Here is a 24,039-nt window from a genome sequence, read left to right on the forward strand (position 1 = left end):
GTTCCTCTCCTCAACGTCCCCCTCACATTACAAGGCACGTGGTCAAACCCTGAGTCTCTGAAATGGGTTGAACTTTGGCAGATGTGTGACTCTGGGCTTCAGGTATCCCAAGATCCCTTTATTGGTAGAGGGAACAGGTATACTCTGATGAGCCAAGATGCCTGGAGATTGGGCTCTTCTGATAGATTACTTTTTTCTAAGCAACTCAAGCTTACCCAGGAACATCTGTTTGAATCCTTATCATTGTGCTCAGTCAGGCAGTTGACAAACATTTATTAAGTCCCTACTATGTGTCAGGCTCTGTGCTAAGCACTGGGGATCCAAAGAAGGAGCCTCCAGACTAATTGGGGGAGACAATAGGCAAGCAACTATGTACAAACAAATTATATTACAGCATTACTTGAAGTAATCTACAAAGTGAAGACATTAGAATTAAGGGATATTAGAAAAAAGATCATGTAAAAAAGTGGGAGTTTAGCTGGAACTTGAAAGAAGCCAGGAAACAGAGACTAGAAGAGAGGGAATTTCGGGCATGGGAAACAATCGGTGAAAATACTTGGAGCTGAGATGTCTTGTTCAAGGAGGTCAGGGTCACAAGGTTGCAGAATACATAACTGGGCTGGAGTGGGAGGGTGTAAGGCATAAAAAGCTTGGGAAGTTCGGAGGAGGGCCAGGTTATGAAGGATATTAAAAGCCAAACACAAGATTTTGTATTTAATCCTAGAGGTGGATAGGGAACCACTGGAGTTGATTGAGTAAAGGGTGACATGGTCAGATCTGAGCTTGAGGAAGATGACTGACATTTGGGTGGACAATAGACTGGACAGGGGTGAGATTTGTGGTAGGGAGGCTGGCCAGCAGGCTTTGTATATAAGCGATTTTGATCATCGATGATCCAGAAATGAAGAGGAAGATGGAGAAATTATAGGTGATTGGCACAAACTTATATCAAGGCTGGTTTTTATCCCTTGGAAAATGTGTTTCTTTTTAATTTTTAAAGTAATTCCTTGTTTTCTGGTTATTTACTACTTTCTCTTAAACACAAACTGCAGAGAAAAAGAAAGTCAATTTAATTCAACCTAATTCCTGATTTGGAGTTCCTAATTCCTTTATAACATAAAGAGGTTCAAACGATTTTCTTCCCCACATTTCTCTCCAACCATTTGGCTCTTGTTCCAGTAGTCCCCAGAAGGTTCAGTGCATTGAAGTTAAAGGGAAAGAGACCATAGTTCAATATAAGGAAACTGACTCTCTGAATAATCAGAACTATTTTACAATGGAATGGGCTACTTTGGAAGGTAGTGAGCTCGTCATTGCCAGTAATGTTCAGGTTAAAGCTGGACAACCCCTTGTTAGGGACGTTGTAGGGGAAATCCTGCCTGGAAAGAGGGGCTGTCAGAGATAGCTGCTGTCCCCTCCAGCATAGACTCAGAGAACTAAAAGGAATCCCAGAACTCACTGAGTCCAGTCCTCTCATTTAATAGACTGGGAAGCTGGCGATTCAGAAGAGAGAAATAACCTAGCAAATAGGTTCACTTCATAAGTTTGTGACAGAGTCAGGACCTTAGAACTCAGATCTCTATTCCAAATTACTTTCCACTTAGTTTGTATATATTTTGCCTTGATTTGTCAGTCTTAAATGTTCCTCCAGTAGAATGTGGCTTCCTTTTGTCCCCAGCATATAGCACAGTGCTTGGTACGTGACTTGCGATTAATAAATTCTTGTTGAATGATAAATGAGGGACTGTATCATGCACCCTGGAGATTTAATACTACCACGGCTATTCATTAATTATTTGTTAATTAGTAATTAATAAAAAACTCTGTGGCTGTGGAAGTGTTCCTATGCTAAAGCGTATGGGTGCCTGTGGAGGAGGGCCCTGGGTACCTGCCCACTCTGAGATCTAACTGTTGTTGTTTCTCAAGGAGAACAGTCTGAGGTCTGGGAAGGGAGCAGCAGCCATGATTCCAGGCCCACAGACAGTGGCAACAGAAATCCGTTCCCTTTCTCCGGTAAGTGATCCATCCTCCATCCAGTTCCTTGGTCACCAAAAGCCTAAAGCCTAGGGGAATGGAGTTGACTGCCAGTTCCAGTTACTAGAGCCACTCCTGGGGTTGGAATCATTTCCAGTTCCCTGTTCATTAGGAATTTCTTCCTTCTATTAAGGCAGAATGTATACCTCTGTATAATTTCCATCCATTGCCTCTACGCCCGAGTGAAACAAATATAATTTCGCCTCTGGTTGGACTTTCAAAAACTTGAAGTGGTTCTTCTCACCACTGGTCGTCTCTTTTCCAGACTAAGCATTTCCCAGTGCTGTTAACTGTTTATCTTATGGCATGGTCTCAGATCTTTTGACTATTCCAGTTCTACTTTACACTGAAATTAGGTCCCAGATTTAAGCACAACCTTCCAGACCATGGCCGCCACTGACTTCATACTTCCAGGGGCATGTCCAAGACAGCATCATGAACCTCTCCATACATGGCGTGTTTCTGAAAAGTTCTAAACTAGGAGCCAGGAGACCTTGGTTCTAGTCTCACCCCTTGAATAGGTCAAGTGACTTCTGCACCTGTTTTCTGACCCCTGAAATAAAGTGTTGCAGTGCGTGATCTTAAAGATGCCTTCCCTCTTCTAAGATTCTAGGATGCTGGGATTTTCATCAAGTCCTAATGGGAAGAGGGCATTGTCTATCTCATTCTTCTATCTTTATCATTCCTCCTGGTTGGGCTGGGGGTGGTAGGGGAGAGAGAGGCCTCAGGGCTCTCTCTTTTCTTTTTAAACTTAAACCAGTGATTCTTAAAGTATGTGCCACAACACCAATCTCATATTGCAAAGATCGCTTGTCCCAGAGGGTGTCCCCTTGTGGGAAGGCATCTTTGTGAGAGGGCATGCCTCCTCAACCTAATGCCTGGGAATGGGATGGGGCTTGTGTTTCTTGCAGATCATCGGGAAAGATGTCCTTGCTGGTGCCTATGGGGCCACGGCAGAGACCCTTTCCACTTCCACTACCACCCATGTTACCAAAGTGAGTACCATTTAGGAGATGGGAGAGGGTATCTATGGCATACAGAAGCTTTTTATGAGCACTGCTCTAAGGGCCTTGAGACAGTGTGATGCAGTAGAAAGAACTCTTGATTTGAAATCGAAGGCCTGGGTTGGAACCCTGGCTCTGCTACATACCCCCTGGGTGACCTTGGCCAAGTTGCTTAACCTCTCTGGATTCTTCATCTGTAAAATGAGGACCTTGGTCTAGATGTTCTCTAAGGAAACTTACATCTATATCTCTACATCTACATCTGTGATCCTGGGACTCCTGGGGAAGGCTACTAAAGATCTCAGTTTAGGCCAAGGTCTGCCCCACACTCTTCTTATGACCTTGGGCAAGTCTCTGCTCTTTATGGGCAAAATTAGAAATGGGAGGTGCTAGACTAGATTGGGCTAGATGGGACTAGAGGGCCACATGGGAGGTGCTAGACTAGATTAGGCTAAACAGGACTAGAGGGCCATGGAAGGCAGGCACCACTGTCTGTCCATAATCACCCCAACTCTATGGTCCCAAACACCCTCCCTTTTCATGCCCCTGTGCCAGGCAGAGGTAGTATTCCCCTAGCCCAAGGGTGGGGAACCTAAGGCTTGGGGGCCACATGTGGCCCTCTAGGTCCTCAAGTGAAGCCCTTTGATGAATCCAAACTTCACAGAACAAATATCCTTAATAAAAGGATTTGTTCTATAAAACTTGGACTCAGTCACAAGACCATAGATAGATTTGAGGTGATCATGAACAGACTTCTCATGGCAGTGCCAGTAAACTGAAATTTAGAAATATCCCTGGGTTCAAATCTCATCTCTTCCACTTGCTCCTTTTTTTGCTTTAGCTAAGTACCTTCCCCAGTGTGGAGCTTAACCTTCTGACCTGTGAATGAAGGTATCAATTGGACAAGACAATTTCTGACTTTTTCCATGTCTCCCTTCAGACTGTGAAAGGAGGATTTTCTGAGACCAGGATAGAGAAACGCATCATCATCACAGGAGATGAAGATGTAGATCAAGACCAGGTATGCTCTCTGTTCTGCCTAGGACCCTGACTACCCCTTAATCACAGGACATCTGGTCAGGCTAGAGAAGAGGAGGGCAGTGAACTGGGGAAAACAAGGCCATGTTCTAACTTCTGATTTGGGAGCAGGGAGTCAGAAGGGTGAAACATCAGTACAAAGCTGAGATCTGCCTTTCACCAACCACAGACCTGTTACCACTGTGACTGACAGTGTTAGTGGTATTGATCAGTCCCCTTTTCCTCTACTGACCCTTCGTACCCACTCTTTATCCAGTGACCTGGCCCTAAATCCCCAGAAGCAATGACTCCGAAACTGAAATGGCTTAGTAGAAAGAACCCTGACCTAAGAGGGAGGCCAGTGAACTGAATTCATTCAGATCTTAGCTTTTCTACTGACTTTATATGTGACATAAAATAAATTTTTTTCCCTCTCTGGGCTAACTTCCTGCTCTATAAAAAAGAGGTGTCTCTTGTGCTTTCTAGTTCTAAATTAATGTTCCTAAGATCACTTTTCAGTGTCAGGAAGTAACTTACCTAAAATCTGAACAAAAATACCAAGCCATTTCCCCCACTAAAAGAATTCACAAGGTACCCTTAGTTTCCTGCAAAGCAAATATCAGATCATGAAGAGGAAAACTCACCAAGCAGTTTTCCTCTTCATTCAATCTTTGTATATGGAGCTCATTAGGTAATCAGAAATAGGCTGAGGTCCTGTGGACAAAACTAAGAAGTATTAACAATCCTTAGTCTTTCTAGAGGTGTGCTGGTAAATGTTTAACAACCAGTTCTTGGAGGAGAGGTGTTGTACACAACATGCTTTTAAAGTTTAGTTCGCATTATTAACATTTTCTCCTTTGCTTTTTCAAGTCTAGACACTAAGCAAAATAATAAACCAGTCCCTGATTGGTAGCACTTGTCAATTTCTGGTGTGTAAACAATTTTAACAATCAGTTTTCCAAAACCAGTTCAAGTTGACTCCAGCACATCTCTAGTGTTTTTTTCTCCCAAAGCTCTTTGATCCCCTGGGGAAATAAGACATACATTCAATAAGATACAGGACTGTCATTTAATGGGTACCTGCAGGGCATAGCCCTGTGCTGAGTTTTGGCCTAGTTGAGGGGAGGGGATGTGGTGGTCCCTACCCTCAGGTAGCTCCCAATCTAATCAGCATAGCAAAGTCCCTGTGGGCCATGAAGTCTTTGGGTTTGGTTGGTGACCTGGCTTATACCTCAAAGACATGTGCCCTAATCCCTAAATCTCAGCCCTGGTTTCAGTGTATGGGGTTCATTTAGGGATCTACTCTTCTCCTCTCCTCCCCTTCCCCCTGTGCATCCTGGGGTGTGGGTCTCTGGGTTCAAATTAGGGGTCGTTCGTATCACACAGTGTCTTATCCTTATGTCCCAGGCATTGGCTTTGGCCATCAAGGAGGCCAAACTGCAACACCCAGACATGCTGGTAACCAAAGCCGTTGTATACAGAGAAACAGACCCATCCCCTGAAGAAAGGGACAAGAAACCACAGGTAACGCATGCCATCTAGAGACCCTCTGAGGCCCTTCCTCTGTCCCCGATCACTCATGCACAGGTTTGTTGTTGTTCAGTTGCGTCTGACTCTCTGTGACCCCACTTGGGATTTTCTTGGCAGAGATAGTGGAGTGATTTGCCATTTCCTTCTCTAGCTCATTTTATAGATGAGGAAACTGAGGCAAACAGGGGTAAGTGATTTGCCCAAGGTCATATACCTAGTAAGTGTCTGAGTCTAGATTTGAGATATGTTCCTAACTTCTGGCCCAGCATTCTATCCACTGTTCCTCAATTTAGGGGTGCTCACAGGTGTCCCATATCCTGGGATGCATGTATGACTTCAGCTCTGGAGAAATTGCCTGCTGTCTCACTCAAGTTTTTCTTTCCCTGGATAGGCTTCTTGGTCTGGGTAGCAACATGTTTGTTGCACTGTGTAGAAAAGTCTTTACAGTTATAGAATTAAATATACATTTTCAAACACAAAAAGGAAAGGGAAGGGAAAGAGGAAGAAAGAAAAACAGAAAGAAGAAGGATTAGCCCATGAGGTATCCTCAGTTCCAGTCCCAGTTCTGCTACTAATTCATCTAGGCAAGTCCCATGCCTCAGTTTCCTCATCTGTAAAATGAGAGAACTGGATTTGATGACTTCTGAGGTCTTCTCCAGCTCTGAGTCCTGATTCTGAGGTCCCTTCCAGGTCTGCAGTCATTCCTCTCTCATCTCTGCACTATCTTTTCTGCTGTATCACCCCCATCTAACATCCCCTTTTTCTGTTCCATTCACTGCTCCCCTCCCCCTCAACAAACACGTGTACAAGTTCTTTCCAACAAGGCTCCCCATTCTGGCATCCTCCCACCCCTGCTGCTCCCACCTGTAGATCTTTGACAGTTGCTTCTGCTTCTAGCTGCCTCTGCTCTTTCTTTGGCATCCAAACCCATTTTTCTTCTCCTCCTCCTTGGTCTCTGTCATCCACCTTCTTTAATTCTTTCATGCTATCACCCCACGCTGTGCCATCTTTCTCTTTCAGATCCCACTTTCTGGCAGCAATGCCCTTCAGAAGCAGAAGCTTCCTTCTCTTTATTCTTTATCCCAGCCCCTGGCAGTCCCCCACCCCACCCCAAGAATCACCTCCCAACCTAAAGAGCTCATGGGATGAATGTTGTTTGTTTGTTCATAACTCTCCATAATTAGACAGAACAAGTTGCAGGGAGGCCAGAATCATGTCATTTTTAGAGAAGGATCAAAGGACAGTGGAAAGAATATTGGGTCAGTAGCCATCAGAGAACTCAGGGCTTGCTCAGGGCTTGCTACTTAATACCTGTGTGACTTTGGACAAGTCACTTAATTTTTTCCAAGTCTGTTTCCTCCTCTATAAAATGGGGGTGGGGCTGGGAGTTGAACCAGATGACCTAGTGTTATCAAACAAATAGTTAACCACAAGTTAACATTATGATATATTATGTTTCTATTTATTTCATTAAATTTTACTTCCCAGTTAAATTTTAATATGGATTTAACACCTCTGGAATAGTGGATAGAACACTGGATTTGCAGTAAGGAAAAGCTACCTTCAAATCCTGCCTCTGACACTTATTTACTGAAGAACCCTGGACAAGCCATTTGATTCCTCTTGGCCTTAGTTCCTCACCTGTCAAATGAGATGGCTGAACTAGAGCACTTCTAATTTCCCCTTCCAGTTTTAAATCTATGCTCCTGTGATCTCTAAGAGCCTTCTTAGTTCTAAATTCTATGATCCTAGTTTGTTGTGCTAATGCTGGAAGAAAGGGAGGCTTTCTCTTCTCCTCCCATCTCTGGATGATAGAACTGGTCTTGGCTCCTTCCCTTCCTTCATTCTTCCTTACAGGTACCTACCCAGACTCTAATCTACTCCAGATACTGCTGGGAGCACCAAAGAGAGTGTAGTTCCTGCTGGTGACCTGTTTCCTCCAAACTCATTATTTGAAGCCTTTCAAAAATACCTCTGATGCTCCTACACTTTTTTCCTTTGGGTACATTAAGGCAGAGGGATTGGTTGCCAGACAACTCTCTGCCCTCATTGGAGCAGTGTGTTACCATGCCCACACCCCTGACCAGCAGCAGAATGGGGCATAGTGACCATCTACAGCATGAATACCATGTTCTCATGCTACGTTCTACATGAAATAAACCTTTGATCACAATGGGGAGCTATACACCAGGAGCAAGGTGGGGCAGTGGTGAGAGCTTTGAATGGGAGTCTGGAGGCCCTTTTTTAGTCTCACCTCTTCGTGTGTGTGTGTGTGTGTGTGTGTGTGTGTGTGTGTGTGTGTGTGTGTGTGTGTGTGTGTGTGTGTATGTGTGTGTGTGTGTTCTCCTTGGACAAGTCCGATGTGATGTAGGTCTCAGTTGTTCACTGTTACAAGGGATTGGACCAGATAGTCTCTGAGGTCACTTTCAGCTCCAAATCCTATAGTTGATTATATAGTTGACATTTTGGGGTGGTGATGATAACGGTGGTTTATACTGATAATATAATTCACATTTCTGTAATGCCTGAAGGTTAGCAAATCATCTTCCTCAGCAGCACTTGCTGTGGAGTTAGAGAATCTGAGTTCAAATCCTGCCTCCCAAGCTTATTGCTCATGGGCAAGTCACTGAACTGGTTTTCCTAATGTGTGGTGTGAAGAGGTTGGACTAAATGTTTCCTCCAGGGTCTCTTTGAGGTCTTTCCCATGGGATCTATAATCCTACAAAGTAGGTAGCAAAAGTATAATTACCCCACTTTTACAAATGAGGCACCTTCTGAAGTATCTCGAATAAATTGACTTGCCCAAAGGCACATGGTGATTTAGGGTTAGGTTCTTGATCAGAGGATTTAGAAGGGGAGGGACCTCATTTTACAGGCCAAGAATGATAAAGGGATTTGTACCAGGTCACATAATCACTAGTACTAGGCTTCCTGACTCCTAACTCAATTCTTTTTCCCCTACAACATGGGTCTTCACCTTACATCCATGAACTTAAAAAAATATGTATTGGGATAATTGTATTTCAATATAATTGGCTTCTTTCATAATCCTATGTATTTTATTCTATGCATCTAAAAACAACTGATGGCACAGTGGATAGAGCACCAGGCCTGGAGTCAGGAAGACCTGAATTCAAATCCAGCCTCAGACATGTACTAACTTGGGACATTGGTCAAGTCACTTAACCTCTGTTTGCCTCAGTTTTCTCAGCTGTAAAAATGGGGGAAATAATAGCACTTATCTCTCAGGTAGGTTGTGAGAATCAAATGAGATGATGTTTGTAAAAATACTCAGTACTAGTTCCTGGCACATACTAGATGCCATAGACATGCTTATTATCTTCCCTTTCCCTGAAACATGATTCTGGGAAGGGGTTCATCAACTTCACCAGGCTAACAAAGAGGTCCATGACACAAAAAAGGCTGAGAAAGCATCACATGCTTCTCTGTGATCCCAGGAGAACGGTTACAAATGGAGCATATAGGCCACCTGGGCCTCTTTGCGCAGCCAGGAAGGAGAAGGCCTGAGTTGGGAAGGTGGCAAGCGAAAAGCCAGAAATCATTAACTAATTTTTTCTTTTTTTTCTTTCTCCTTCCTTTCTTCCTTCCTTTCTCCCTTTCTCTCTTTCTTTCTTTCCTTCCTTCCCTCTTTCTTTCCTTCCTTCCCTCTTTTCTTTCTTTCTTTCTTTTTCTTTCTTTCTTTTCTCCTCTGATCTCTGTCTTCTCTTTTCCCTCACACTGGACTTCCAGGAATCTTGACCCCTGTGCAGAGAAGTTGGCATCTCTATTCAAACCAACTTGAAGAGCAGTTGAGGAGAGGGCCTTCACACTGGATTCCGTGACTAGACACAGACAACCCAGCTGCAATGTTCCGTCCCTGCTGAGAGACTACAAAGGAAGAGCATATATATGTATAGATATATATAGGTATATACATATATATATATACACACACACACAGCAAACAGAACACAGCCTTGCACTGCTACTGAAGTTGGGGGGAAAGAAATCAAACCAATGGCTAAAGCAAACCAACCAACCACCTACGTTCGCCTTCGCAGACAAAAAAAAAAAAAAAGATGGAATTTTTAAGAAAAAAAGAAAAGGAAGAAAAAAATACTACCATGATATACAGAAATAAAAGCCAGACCCCTCGTGACATCGCAGCTGCACAGCAAGCCGCAGGCTCTGCGTATCCCATCTCCCGTGTGTGATCCACTCCTTCTTTTCCAACATCCGTCACCCTTGTGTATCAGGGGAAATGCTTTGCAACAAAGCAAGCGTCATAGAAGCTCCAGCAAGAAAAATGTTTGAATGAAGGAAAGAAGATCCCCACTGACAAAAGGAAGTTCTTTCTTTCTGGGCCTGAAACTGGGCTCCCTAGTATCCGTACCCTCTCTTCTCCCTCCCCAAACTCATTGCTAGTCTCGACGTGTTCTCTCACCACCATTGCTCTACTCTCTTCCTCTCTCCTCTCCTTGTTGCCCCCTCACCTCCTGTGTTTCACCCAGGGCTGCCTAGGGAATTGTAGGCGACTCATCCTTGGAAGCAAAGAATACTGGAGAGACAAACCTGGAGAGAGGAAAAGTGGATGCTGTGTCTGTGGCTTCTCACTATAATGGTGCAGCCCATCACGGGGATTCATAGATGTGCTTTTAAGTTATGTATATTATATATAACAGGGAAAAATATTAAAATGAACAGTGCTGGTAAGTATGATGCTGAAATTTTTAAATTATAATTCTTTGGTTGATGTATTCTGAGGTTCTTAGATCACACTGAAATCCCCCCACAAGAGGCCTAGAGTCTGTGTGCAGGTTCCGTCTCAGTGGCTGAAGGGATTGGTGTCGTGAAACAATGTGTGGTGTTCGTCTTTGGTGGGTTGGTGGGTAGTGAGGGGGCAGGTCCTGGGGGGGAGGGGAGGGGTTTGGCAAGAAGGCAGCAGAGCCATTGTCCAGAATGTGCGGGTCAAAAGGTCTCACTATTCTCTGTCCTCACCCCCACCCCACCCCCCTACAAGCCTAGCTGAATTCTAGTAGGGAGACCTTGGGGCTTACCTACCCTGGGACTACAGACACCTTCCCTAGGGTATAGGCTGGGGTCTGAACTCCGTTTTAATGGCCACATGCCTTTTCCTCCCTGACCACATTCATGGCTGGCCATTGGCCCTGATTCTAAGAGCTTGGTAGGGCTTGCCCTGGCCCTGTCTCCCTCCTCTTCATGTGCCAAAGGATGAGCCAGAGCAGCAGCAAGGTCTGGGGCGACCCAGACTCAGGACAAGAATTGTCATGGATCATAGAGGACTTTAAAGTTCAATCTCAGACTCTTATTCCCAAAACCCAAATATGACCCAGTGACCTTGGACAATTTATTTAACTACTCTGGGCCTCAGTTTTCTGATCTGTAAAATGAGAAGGTTGGACTAAATCTTTACCCTCCATGCTCTAAATCCTATTTATGCTGGGAATAAAAAGAAACCCAGGTCATTGGTTTCCTGGAAGAGATTCTGGTCCCCTCACCTCTCTCTGCATCTCAACTTGAAGCCAGGGAACAATGGAGGTCCACAAAGCCTTTGGAGGAAAGCCTCAGTCCTCCTGGGTCATACCCATCACCACATCTGGTGTTTCGACTTTCCCTTGGCTGCTGGCTGGGGCTCTGCGGAGTCAGGGCCAGGACTGGGTGATCCCCTCCAAGTGGGCTGCCACAGGGTAGGGCATTAGGGGAGAAATGCCCCCACTGCACTTTAAACATCTCCCCTCACTCCACTCCCCAAACACATTTAAATTCTATTTATCTACCTTCACAGAATCTCAGAGCCGGAAAAGATCTCAGAGGTGATCAAGTTTTAACCCTGACCTGAACAGGACCCTTCTTTATTCTCCCTGACAGATAGGGGGTAGTGTGAGAGATAGGGCAGTAGTACGGCAACTTTCCTTTAGTTTCCCAAGTTTGAGTAGATTCCCCCCAATCCCAACTAGAACCAAGAGGTGCTGGGTGTGCTTCCTTTCTTAGCTTACTTTAGATGCCAGATCTGTACCCCTACCCTGTCCCCAGGCACTCTAGGTAAAATGAGATCAGAGTGCTGTAAGGGTCCTTAGGTTCTATTGAGAGGAAGTGTGAAAGACCCCTTTGTCTGTGGTCCAGACCTCCATTCTCAAGAAATCTCCCTGGCCCAAGCTACCTCCCACAGGCCTTCTGCCTCCTGTGTGTGTTCAGTAAATACTATTTCTGGAGGGGTCTAGGGTGCATGTGATCACTGGAAGTTACAGGGTGTGTCCATTCACTGGAAAACTCCGGACAGTCCCACCTTTTTCTTCCTCAAAGAGGTAGGAACCGAGGGAGCAGGTCTTTTAGAGGCAGTGAAGCTGCAAAATAAAGCCATTGGCTCTTTGCCACCCATCCCTTCCATGGAAAACATTATACATAGACTGCCTCTCACTCCACCTCCCTCCCTCCATTTCTTTGTTCCTCTGTCTTAGAAGCAGGGGAGGAGTCGAGGGTCAGGAGACCGAGTCCCACGCTTGACTCTGTCCCCAGCTCAGTGTCCCATTGGGCAAAGACCTGCTTCATCTCCGAGCCTTAGGTCCTCATCATGAAAACTGAGAGGCAGGGAGGGGCTGGACCTGGTGACCCTCTGAGACTCCTCCATGTCTAAGATTCTGTGCAGCCTCTGTTTTATTTCTCCGGATCCCTTCAGGTTGAGGGTGCAGGAAGTGTCAGTGCCTGTTAAAGATGCCCAATCCTGCAAGCACATTCCAAGACTGGCCTGCAATTGCATGAATAATGACACTAGAAATCAATTATTTTTTCAGAAGCACCTTTGACCAATCCACTATGACAGCCTCCTTCTTGTTCCCTCGCTAACCCCTGCTCCCTTGTGCCCCCCAGCCCCTCCCCGCCAGTGCTCCGTGCTGTATGCGTGTGTGCTCTCTGTTCTTGTACTCAATAAAAGTGAAATAAATGTGTTTGATTCTGAACCAGATGTGGCCCCACCGCCTCTGTCTGTGACTCCAAGGGTACGAGCAGCGCAGGCATCTGAATCAACAAACAGTATTTCTAACAGCCTGGCGAGAGATTGGAAGCCCCTTTGGTGAGGTGTAACTAACTCCTCAAACACACTGGCAGCCAGTGTTAGATTATCAGCAGGATTTCACTTAACTGGAGGCCTCCTTATTCAAAGCACCAGAGCAGGAGGCAAAAGGCCCCTAAGCTTCCCACCTCTGCTCTAAAATCCGTGAACTAAGTAAGGCTCATGCTCAGTGGAGGGATTGGAGTTGGGAGAAGGGAGGGGATGAACAGACACACACACCTCACTGAATTCCTATTCTTATTTTGCACATAATTTTAGAAAGCCAGGTTTTTTTATGGTTTTCCAACCCTCAGTGACTGCTTCAGTCAGGCACTGCCAGAAGTGATTCATCTATGAACTGCTGCAGAGGGGTAGGCAAAAACTCTGGAAGGCAAACACAAACCCTCTTAGAGCCCAACATCTGATACCATAAGTGTGGATCCAAGCAGCCTGAGTCATATTGATGACCATGATGAACTCTAGTCAAAAAGGAAAGGCTAAATTCTGTTTATGGTACTCTGTCTAGAAAGGCATGTGATACATTTTTAAAAGATTTCCATCAAAAATTACAAAAACAAGAAAACATTTTGGTGTCCAAATGGTTTTGTTTGCTGTTTTTTTCTTTTTCATTGCAGCATGGTGTAAGGGGAAGGCTGTTTAAATTATGGCCCTATTGGGGCAGCTAGGTATATAGTGGATAGAGCACTTGAGTTCAAATCTGACTTCAGATGGTTGACATTTAATAGCTATGTGACCTTGGGCAAGTCACTTACCCTCAATTGCCTTGCCAAAAAAAATTATGACTGTTCCACTACCTATGCAGTTCTAAGCAAGTCACTTAACCTTTCATCATCTGTTAAGTGAAGGGATTGGACTAGATGACCTTGAAGTTCTCTTCCAACTCTAGGCCTAAAATGTTACAATGCTTCCTCATGGCAGAGAGGGGATCCTGGATTCCTGAAATCTTATGCTATGGCAGCTCTCCCTAGGGAGGGTCTAGCCTCAGTGACCTAGAAGTGCCTCATGCCCAGAAGCAGGACCAAGTGACAGCAACTTAACCAAGACCTGCTACTGAGGCATTAAGGGGACTGTGATTTGTATGCCAGGTTTATGCAAAATAGTAATAAAAATTAAATAGAATAATAAATTAATAATAACTGAAAATAACTTTAAAAGAGTGAGGCTTCAGCAACTTGGGAAATCACCAAGGCGGAATATAGAAAATGCTACATTAAATATACTTTAAAACTTTAATTTTAAAAAGTTCATTCAACGTAAACTTCTTTAAAATTCAGGTTTGGTTCATTCATTCGTTGAATAAATATTGGGGACTATGCACTTAGTTCTGCAAACAAAATTGACATTTGTTTCTTGGTTTAAAAATTACTTTAAAAATGAGCAGAAGGTTAAAATTAAAATTTTAAAAATTGTTAAATAATCTATTTGGAGGCAACTCTGTTGGGACAGTGATTGGATCAAGTGCTGAAGTTAAAATTTAGCCTCAGATACTTGCTGTGTGACCCTGACCAAGTCATTTAATGTCCTTCAGTTTCAATTTCCTACAAAGGGAATTAATACTAGCACCTACCTTCAAGGGTTGTTTTGAAGATAAAAATGAGATAATAATTGCAAGGCACTTTTGAAACCCTTAAAACCTATATGAGCCCCTGGATCGTGCAATGGATAGAGCACTGAGGCTGGAAGTCAGGAAGACTCGAGTTCAGATGTGACTTCAGACACTTAGTAGCTGTGTGACCCTGGATAAGTCACTTAACCCTGTTTGCCTCAGTTTCTTTATGTTTCAAATGAGAAGGAAATGGCAAAAAAAAAATAGTATGTTTGCAAGAAAACCCCAAATGGGCTCAGACACAACTGAAAACAACTGAACAATAAATGAAATGTACTACCCAGCCCCTGATAGATATTGGACTCAACATATAGATACGTATTTATACACATTTTTATACACAGCTAAAGCAAGAATTTGTTTTGCTTGACTACAGAAATTTGTTATGAGGGTATTTTTTTTTCTGTTTTCCAGTGAGGGGAGATGAAGGAAAAAGTTATCAATAGGGATGCCAAAGAAAATAGGATCAGTGAAACATTTTTAACACAGAGACTGAATATAAGGGATGACCAGAAAGAAACACAGACAAGCAGGATAGATTTGTAAGTGACATATTGAATTAATTATATTCTTAAAAGGTATCAAAGAAAAACGGATTGTTCTAAGCACAAATCTGCCAGAAACAATTTTTAAGAATTTAACATTCTAAATCTAAGCACGTTCTGGTTCAGAAGAAAAGGTTCAAGATGGCGTAGTCCCATTATACCTTCAGATATCTCTGTACTTCAAGACAATTTAAGATAACATACATGAGAATCTTGATCAAAGAAAATGTCATAATATGTTAAAATATAATTTGTGCTAACATTCCACTTCAAGACTGTCTCAATAACCACTAAGTTCCTTCACCATTCCTGTCAGGTATTGAAAGGATCTCCTCCCCTGTAATCAATATATAATAGTAATCATGCTGAATGAGAATGAGAGGACTTCTTTTTGGGGTGGGGGGGAGACTGGAAGGCAATGGTTTTAACAAGACTAGAAGTATCCTTTGCTCAAAACTTATTTGCTAGTTAATCCATATTGCTAAGAATGGGATTTTTTCTACGCATTTTTCAATGGAGATGAGTCTGGAAGGGGTTTTTAGATTAGAGAAATATTTACAGAGAAACTAAAAATGACACTTTTAATATGCTTCCACAAAGGAAAAGCAAGGTGTCCACAATACAGATTTGTGGTTTCTAGTAGGATTCTGTTTTTCTGTTCTACATTGTATGTGGAAACATTAACTTGGATGTGTATTAAATTCAGAATTTTTTTTAATGAAATAGAAAAGAGAAAGAAATGGCAGTGGCAGTGGAGAGTAAAGGACTCCAATGTGTATAGATGAAGAATTCATGAGACTTGACCCCGACTAGATATTAGAGGATAAAGGAGAGAAAGGAGCCAAGCATGACTTGGAAATTCTGAATCTGGGTGACTGGAAGAATCTGTAAACTATAAATTAAAAAAAAAAGTTTGAGGGGGTGCGGCAGATTTGGACAGCAAATGTTCTAGTGAAAAGAATATAGGATTTGAAGTCAGAGGACTTGGTTCCAAGCCCTATCTTTAACATTCACCAGCTATATCACCCTTAGCAAATCACCGCTTCTGAGCCTCAGTTTCCTCATATATAAAATGTGGCTAAAATAATAGTGTTGGAAGGATTTTGGAAAGTTAAGCACACTGATACATTATTGGTGGAACTGTGAATTGTTCCACCCACTCTAGAAAAAAGATTTAGAATTATCCTTAGAAAGTGATTAAAACATCCATCCTCTTTTACCCAGAGATCCCACTACTAGGCAAATGTCCCAAGAAGAAAATTATAAAAAGAAAAGCCACTGAAGTATTACTCATGGAAGCACTTTTCATTAGAGCAGAGAACTAGAAACAAATGCTCAAAGACTAGGGAGCAGCCAAGCAAGTTGTGGTTCACTAATAAAATGGAATATTACTACTGCTTTGTAAGACATGATAAACACGAATTCAGAAAAGTGTGGGGAGACATGAATTGATGCAAAGTGAGGTTAAACAGGACTGGGGGAAACAATGTACAGTGTACAGTGACAACAATGTAACACAACATGAACAATCAAAACTGAATACAGTGAAGTTATAGGGACCAAGCAAGGCTTCAAAAACATGAGAAGACACCTCCTGACTTCTTAGAATGGGTAGGGAACTAGGGGTGGAATATTGGATGTGACTGGTTAGTTTGACTGGACTTTTACTCACCCACACCCTTTCTTATTCTTCGTCATTAGGGACGGCTCTCTTAGAGATAAATGGGAAAAGATAGTTGGGGAAATGTAGGTGATGTGAAAACAAAAGAGAGTTCACATGTATCTAGCACTTTAAAGGTTTGCAAAGCACTTTGCTAAGAGGTCCCTCACCAGCCAGTACTGCACCATCTGTACATACATGGAATCATTGGTTACAGCAAATGGAGAAATTTTGAATGCTATAGATAAGTTCACTTATCTTGGCAGTATACTTTCCAGAGATGTACACATAGGTGATGAGGTTGACACATGTATAGCCAGAGTTAGTTCAGTGTTTGGGAGGCTCCAAAGGGTGTGGGAGAGAAGTAGTAGACTGCCTACCAAACTGAAGGTCTATAGAGCCTTGTGCTGACCTCATTGTTACATGCCTGTGAAACCTGGATAGTACACCAACAATATGCCAGGAAAATGAATCACTTCCATTTGAATTGTCTTGGGAAGATTTTGAAGATCATCTGGCAAGATAAAGTACCAGACACTGAGGTCCTTTCTTGAGCTGAACTGCCAAGCATTCTAACTACTGAAGAGAGTGTAACTCTGATGGGCTAGCCACATAGCCAAAATGCCAAATGTACATTTGCTTAAAAGACTATTTTATAAAGGACTCAAAGGGGACAAGCACTCACATAGTGGTCAGAAGAAGCAATACAAAGACACTCTCAAGGTCTCGCTGAAGAACTTTAGGGTAAGACATGAGAGATGCTGGCACAGGACCACCTAGCATGGCATGCCCACATCAAAGAAGGTGCAGTGCTCTATGAGCAAAGCAGACTCACAGTAACACAAAGGAATTGTGAACTGTGCAAATCCAGAGATATTGCCCTCCCAAATGTTCTAACATTACTCATGCCCAGCTTATGGTAGGTAGAGCCTTCCAAACTTGTATTGGACTGATCAGCCAGAACCAAACACACTGTACCCTGACCCCAACATCATGATGTCATTGGTCCTCTTTGAAAATGAAGGCCAATCAACAATAAAGTATATTCTTTCATTTGATCTTCATATTGTCCCCATTTTCCAACTGAGAAAACTGAGACTGAGAGGTTGTGACCTCCTCTGGGTCACACAGCTAGTGAGCACCTTAAACTGAACTCTTCCTTACTCTTACTCCAGTTCTCAGTTCTCTCTCTCTCTCTCTCTCTCTCTCTCTCTCTCTCTCTCTCTCTTTCTCTCCCTTCCTCCCTCCCTCTCTCCTCTGCTCCATCTCCACCAATAGGGAGAGAGTCCCGTACCAAAAGACCTTGGGATAGGGGTTACACTCCATTTCTTCTCTCCTAGCATTATCATGGGGGATTTTTCCATAGAAATTTAAGCTCTGTTGATCATTACATCCCCAACAAGGGGAGATCTCGCCCTCTTGGAATCTCTTAGGTCATTCTGTTTGTGTATATACTTAATCACATTCTAACCAAGGCTGTGTGTGTATGGGGGGGGGGGGAGGGTCCATTCTATGGAGCATGCATGAACATGAGCTTGTGCCTTACCCCTTTAGATGAATCATCTATGCTCTGATCCCTTGCCAAAGGATACGTGCAACAAATGGCTCCTTAATGGACCAGGTGTTCTGTGTCCCCATAAAGGATGACCTCTCTACTACACTGTCTTATAGTCATTTGTATAAATGTTCTATCCATCCCTACCCCAACTAGTTCATAAACTCTTTCAAGGGTTCAAGGGTTATCGCATTTTTTATTTTATTACCCTAGTGATCAACACAGGAGGTGACTGGTTGACCAAAGTTTATTGAATTGAGTTAAAGGCCAGGAGAATGACAGCCCATCAGAGCTCTGTGGCTTTGGGCCAAGGCTTTGTTACACCAGGATGGAACCTTTCTCAAGCTAAGTTCATTAGCAAGAATTTCAGAGAAGATCAATTTAGATTTTCTTCTAAATATGACATCCCTTTCTTTACAGCCTCATCAGAGTTAATACCAAATTTATGAAAGGGAGAAAACACGTTTCCATACCAAAGGGAATGTGAGTGATGAAATGCATGAGCCAGGAAAGTAATATTACTGTTAGTGAATTACATAAGGTCCCTAGTGCTTCACCACTGGCTGGATAACTATTCTCTGCTCCTCCAGCAGATTAGTCAGCCTTAACGTTTCATCCCTCCTCATCATTTCTTTTTATAATGACCTTCCAGGCAGGACAAGACATTTATGAGGCATTTGGGGGAATATAAAGAGGAACTGGATGGATTTTGTAGATTTACAATGTAGAATATGGAGATTCGTTTTTATTGACAGCTCCCTTTCATTCTCTGGTCCTCAGTTTCTCCATCTGTAAAAATGGTAGCTTTGGATTCAATGACCTCTAAAGGGTCTTTCAGTTCTGATACTTCCAATTCTATGTTTTCTTTGATTTTGGAAGATGCAAGTGTGTAGGAGTAAAGCGACCCTCAAAAGGATTCATTTGAGGAGAAAAAGATGGATGGTGCTGAATTTGATCTTGATTTTACCTGAAAGAATGAAGCAAAACCTGTGACTTATTGGGGTTTCTGTACCATTGGTTTGAGGTGCTGCTCCTCTGGACTAGGGCACTTCAGACTCTTATTGCTCATCTCCTTTTGCTTATCTCTGAATCAGTGCTCATGAGCTGCTCTTTTGTTGTTGATCAGTTATTTCAGTCCCGTCCAGCTCTTCATGACCCCTTGCATGGTTTTCTTGGCAAAGATACTGGATGGGTTTGCCATTTTCTTCTCCAACTCATTTTACAGATGAGAAACTGAGGCAAACAGGGTGAAGTGACTTGCCCAGGATCACACAGTTGAGTAAATATCCAAAGCCAGATTTGAACTCAGGGAAGATAAGGCTTCCTGATTCCAGGTCAGCACTCTATCCCACTTCACCACCTAGACACTCCCATGAGTTGCCACAGGGGACTGAAAATCACTTTTAGGTCCTGTGCTGTACCTATGTCTTCCTCCTCTGACCCCTAGTCCCTAGAACTCTAGAATTGGAAAGGATCTTAGAGGTCTTTTTGTCCAGTCTCCTTCCCTTTTTCTCTTGCTCCCTATTCCTGGCCTGTAATAGTCTCTTCTTTCCTAGCCTAACACTGTTTGTACTCCCAGTGAATTTTATGACCAACAGCATTGTGGAAAAAACATGGGATCTGAGACTCTCAAGATGTCCAGTTGAGATTCTCTTTCTAACTTTGCCATTTAACCTGTGGCAAATCACTTAACCTTACAGAACTGGAAGAGTCCTCAGGGGGTCATTTTGTCCAACCTGTACCCAAACAAGAATCTCCTTTACAATATCACCAAATGGCCATCTAGTCAATGCATAAAGACCTCCATTGAAAATCAGTGAAGATCTCTTGAGGCAGCCCATTCTACTTAACCTTTCTCAGCCTCAGTTTCCTAATTTGTAAAATGAGGACGCTACAGTGTGCAATACCTATCTTAAAGCTGTGAGAATAAAATGAGATAATGCATGTCTGAATGGCAGTGTTGTACAGTGGATAAGGCACTCAACTTGGAATCAGGAAGACCTGAGTTCAAACCCCACTTTAGTCACATATAGTCTATGTGACCCTGGGTAAATCACTTAATTTTCTGATTCAGTTTTCTCATTTGTGAAATGAAAGAATTGGACTCATTGGCCTTCCTAAGGTGCCTTCCATCACTAAATCTATGAGCCTAAGTAAAATGCTTTGTAAAGTACAAAGTGTAGTTAAATATCAGCCATTATCATCATCATCATCATTATCATCATCATATCAGAATGAGCCTGTGTGGACAGATAATAGTGTAACATAACTGTGTGCAGTCAGTTTTTATTTGTATGTGATGGACCTGGGGATGGAAGAGTTTATGGCCATCCTTGTCTGAATGTTTCTTCACTTGGAATTAGTGAAGGAAAGTCTTTTAATGTAAAAACAATCACATGTGTAGGTTGTGCACACAGGACAGAGAGCAGTATTTCTGGGCTTAAGAGACAATAATATATAAGTAGATCCCATTGAAAGAAAACCCTATGTACCAGGCACTGTGCTAAGCAATGGGGATACAAAGAAAAGCAAAAACATGGTCCCTGCTCTTAAGGGCTCATTCTAATGTGATGGACAACATGTAAATAAGTGGGTATATACAGATGCATAGAGAATGGATGGAAAGTAATCTCAGAAAAGAAAGCACCAGGAAAACCCTCTTCTAGAGGTGAGATTTGAATCTTGAAGGAAGCCATGGAAAACAAGAGAAACAAGCGAGGAAAGAAAGAATTGCAGATACAGGAGACAACCAGCACAAAGGTACAGAGAGCAGAGACTGAATGTCATATCTAAAGAACAGTAGGTACATCAGTGTTGCTAGATCTATAGAGTACGTGGAGAGAAGTACAGTGTGAGAAGAAAGGGAGGGAGGGACCAGATTATGAGAGGATCTAAATGCTAGAGGTCTTTCTATTTGATCTTGGAGATAATAGGGTACCACTGGAGTTTACTGAGAGGAGGAGTTACTAACCCACACTTTAGAAAAATCACTCTAGTAGCTGAATGTAGGGAGAGACCAACCTGAAGGTTATTGCAACAGTCCAGGTGAGAAGCAACTGAACTAGAGTGGTGGCTGTGTCAGTGAGAGAAGGGGATGTATATGAGTGATAGTGTAAAGTTAGAGATGGCAAGATTTGGCAACTGGATATGTGGGGTGAGCAAACACTGAGAATGATACCAGGTGGTGAGCCTGGCTGACTAGGAAGATAGGGGAGCCTTCAATGGTAATAGAAGTGTAACTGAGGGAAGGGTTGGGATGGGGAGAGATAGTGAATTTGGACATGTTAAATTTGAAGTGCTTATGTAACATTCAGTTAAAGATATCCAAAAAGTAGTTAGAATGTGAGCTCCTTGAAGGAGTTGGGTTTTTTTTCCTTCTTTTCTTTGTACCTGTGCTTGTGCTCAGTGACTGACACATACTAAGCACTTAATATTTATTCAGTGACTAAATGACCAAGAAAGATTAGGGCTGGATATATAGATTTGGGAATATAGAAATAATTGACCCTATAGGGAATGGTGAGATCACCAAATGAAATAGTATAGAGTAAAAAGAGAAGACAGTCCAGGACAGAGCCCTGGAGGACACCTGTGGTCAGTGGGCATGGCATGGATGAAGAACTAGTCATGGAGAATTAGAAGGAGCAGTCAGGCAAGACAGCTAGAAGAGAAGTGTCACAAAACCCATAGAGCTTAGAGTTTCCAGGAGAAGGTGGTCAACAGCATTAAATCCCACAAAGGGATTTAGGAAGATCAAGATTGAGAAAAGGACATCAGATTTTGCAATTAAAGGTCATTGAGATAATTGGTAACTGTAGAGAAAAATGTTTCTATTGAATTATTAGAATGGTTAAATGACTGGAGTTCAGATTAGTATTAGAGATTAGAATGCTGTTGAATGGCTAGAGGTTAGAAGTCGGATTACAGAAGGTTTCAAATAGAGTAAGAAGACGGGAGGTGCAGCGTAGGTAGCTTTCTCAAGGAGTTTAATTTGAGATGACAAGATAAAGGACTATCACTAGTGGGGATGGTAGAATAAGGTAAAAGTTTTCAAGGATGGAGACTTGGACATGTTTGTAAGTAGCAGTGAAGGAGCCAATAGATATGGAGAGATTCAGTATAAGGGAAAAAGTAAGGGTAAAAGTAGAAGCAATCTGCTAGAGAAGATGGCAGAAGACAGTATCAAGACTGCATATGGAAGGTTGCCTTTGAAGGAGGGCCACCTCTTTATTGTACACTAGAATGAAGAGATAAGCAGGGAAGATATCTGATTGAAATGAGATGAAGAGGAAGGGAAAAGGGGGAGTGCTGGAGTAGCTTCATTTTACTCAATGAAATATGAAGGGAACTCTTCATCTGAGATAGTGGGGGTTAGGGTGTCATGGGAGACTTAAGGAAAAATGAGAATGTTTGGAATAGCTATTGTGGAGAGTGGGGCAGCAAATCAATTAGGAATAGAATGTCTTGCTGTAGTGAGGGCCCATTTGAGATTATGTAACCTAAATTTGTAGCATAGTTAGCAATTTTGTGATTTCCTCTAGCTCTGTGCAACAGCATGTGGATAGGAGCAAAGGAGGCAGATAGTGGCAGTAGTCCAGGGTTTGGGCTTGGCAAGTCATGATTGTCAGTAGGACAAGGAGTCAAGGGAATTGAGGGTAGAGGACGGTATTGCTGTTCATGTTTTGTTTTCACAGAGGACAAATGACATCATAGTGTGATGTCTTGACTCTTGAATGAACTGGATTTAAGTGAGGAAAAGTTGCACAATTTTGTCAGCTTCACCCTCTCTTCAAGAGTCATCAAAGTCCAGTAGCAGGACAAAAGTCAAGACAGTTGACAATGGCCTGGGATGTAGTGGATGACCTTGGTGTCTTTGATGTCTGACCAAGTTTTAAGGCCCCCACAGCCCCTGTTTTAGTTGCCTTCAAGGTTTTTGTAACAAATTGTTCTCATCTACCCATTCTGCCATGCTTGGTGTAGACACCTCCCCAACTCACCGAGTTACCCTCAACCTGGTTTAGCCTGTCTGCCACACTGGCGTGTGGCCACTATTCATGCTATAGCTTTTTGGAGCCACAGGTGAGAACTGGGTGAAAGGTATGCACCAAAGGTGGATGAGCAGCCCTGAAAAGATCTCAGCAAGTCCTTCCTGATCTTCTTAAAAAGCAAGGTGTAAGTAAAGGAGACTGGAGGATAGTATGGAGTTAAATTGGTTCATTAAGAGTTCAAGATAGGAAAGGGAGAAAAGTATAGCCAGTGTAGGTATGATGACCTGGGAAAGAACTGAGGGATAGAGAGAATGGAGGTCATAATGAAGATGAAGATAAGATTAAGGGTTATAAAAAGTGGGGAAGGTGAAAGGAAAATAGATTGTGAAATAAAGGATTTTCAGAGCTTATGAACATGGAAGTGTTATGGGTAATGGGTTATGGGCAAGGTCAAAGGTGTGACTATCTCTTTGTGTAGTTGAGAAACTAGAAAGCTAGAGTATCTGAGAAGGTATCAACACATATATTGAAGTTCCCTGATATGAGGATAGGAGTTAGGGAAGAGAGAAGGACTTCGAGCCCTGTTTTTGATGTAGATGCTTGTTCCCTAATATAGTGTTCCTGATTCTTTGCTGAGCTGGAATCTTGTCCTGAGATTTGTTTTCTCTGCAATGCTGCTCTCTGCTGGTCTTTAGCTCCTGTACAACTTCTTTCCCAGTGGCAGGGAACCTCTTTTGTGATTTCAGATGCACTTGGGCATTTAAATTGGTCTTTTGAACTTAACTCCACAGCTATACTTCAGACTTTCAGTGTAAATTCTAATTTGTGTTATGATCAGAAAAGTAATTTTCATTCTTATCTTACCCATGAGAGCCTGCAGATCACCCCAGGAGTTCCATTTAGCAAGACTGCAAAGGACTTCAGTGGAGCTATGGTGAGATTACTCTCTGTGGTCCACACAATAATTCAATAGCAAGACTAGAGAAAAGCTGTTGAATGGAGATAGCAAC

The 24,039-nt window shown here is 42.7% G+C and overlaps 1 protein-coding gene across 20 annotated transcripts in view; it reads left to right on the forward strand.

The window, feature by feature from the left end:
* Positions 1–10,298, forward strand: part of EPB41L1 (erythrocyte membrane protein band 4.1 like 1) — a 99,964-nt gene extending 89,666 nt beyond the window's left edge. For 12 of the 20 annotated variants that reach the window (XM_072631407.1, XM_072631409.1, XM_072631404.1 and 9 more), the window contains 5 exons: positions 1,927–2,013; positions 2,946–3,029; positions 3,979–4,059; positions 5,463–5,579; positions 9,336–9,512. In XM_072631407.1, the coding sequence (XP_072487508.1) occupies positions 1,927–2,013; positions 2,946–3,029; positions 3,979–4,059; positions 5,463–5,579; positions 9,336–9,344 (378 nt within the window). In that variant the 3' untranslated portion in view covers positions 9,345–9,512. Of the gene's footprint in view, positions 1–1,926; positions 2,014–2,945; positions 3,030–3,978; positions 4,060–5,462; positions 5,580–9,335 lie in introns of all 20 variants that reach the window. The other 8 variants (XM_072631396.1, XM_072631394.1, XM_072631410.1 and 5 more) reach the window with 1 other exon arrangement.
* Positions 10,299–24,039: the final 13,741 nt, after the last annotated feature.

This window comes from Notamacropus eugenii, chromosome 1 (genome assembly GCF_028372415.1).
Source record: "Notamacropus eugenii isolate mMacEug1 chromosome 1, mMacEug1.pri_v2, whole genome shotgun sequence".
Lineage (NCBI taxonomy): Eukaryota > Metazoa > Chordata > Mammalia > Diprotodontia > Macropodidae > Notamacropus > Notamacropus eugenii.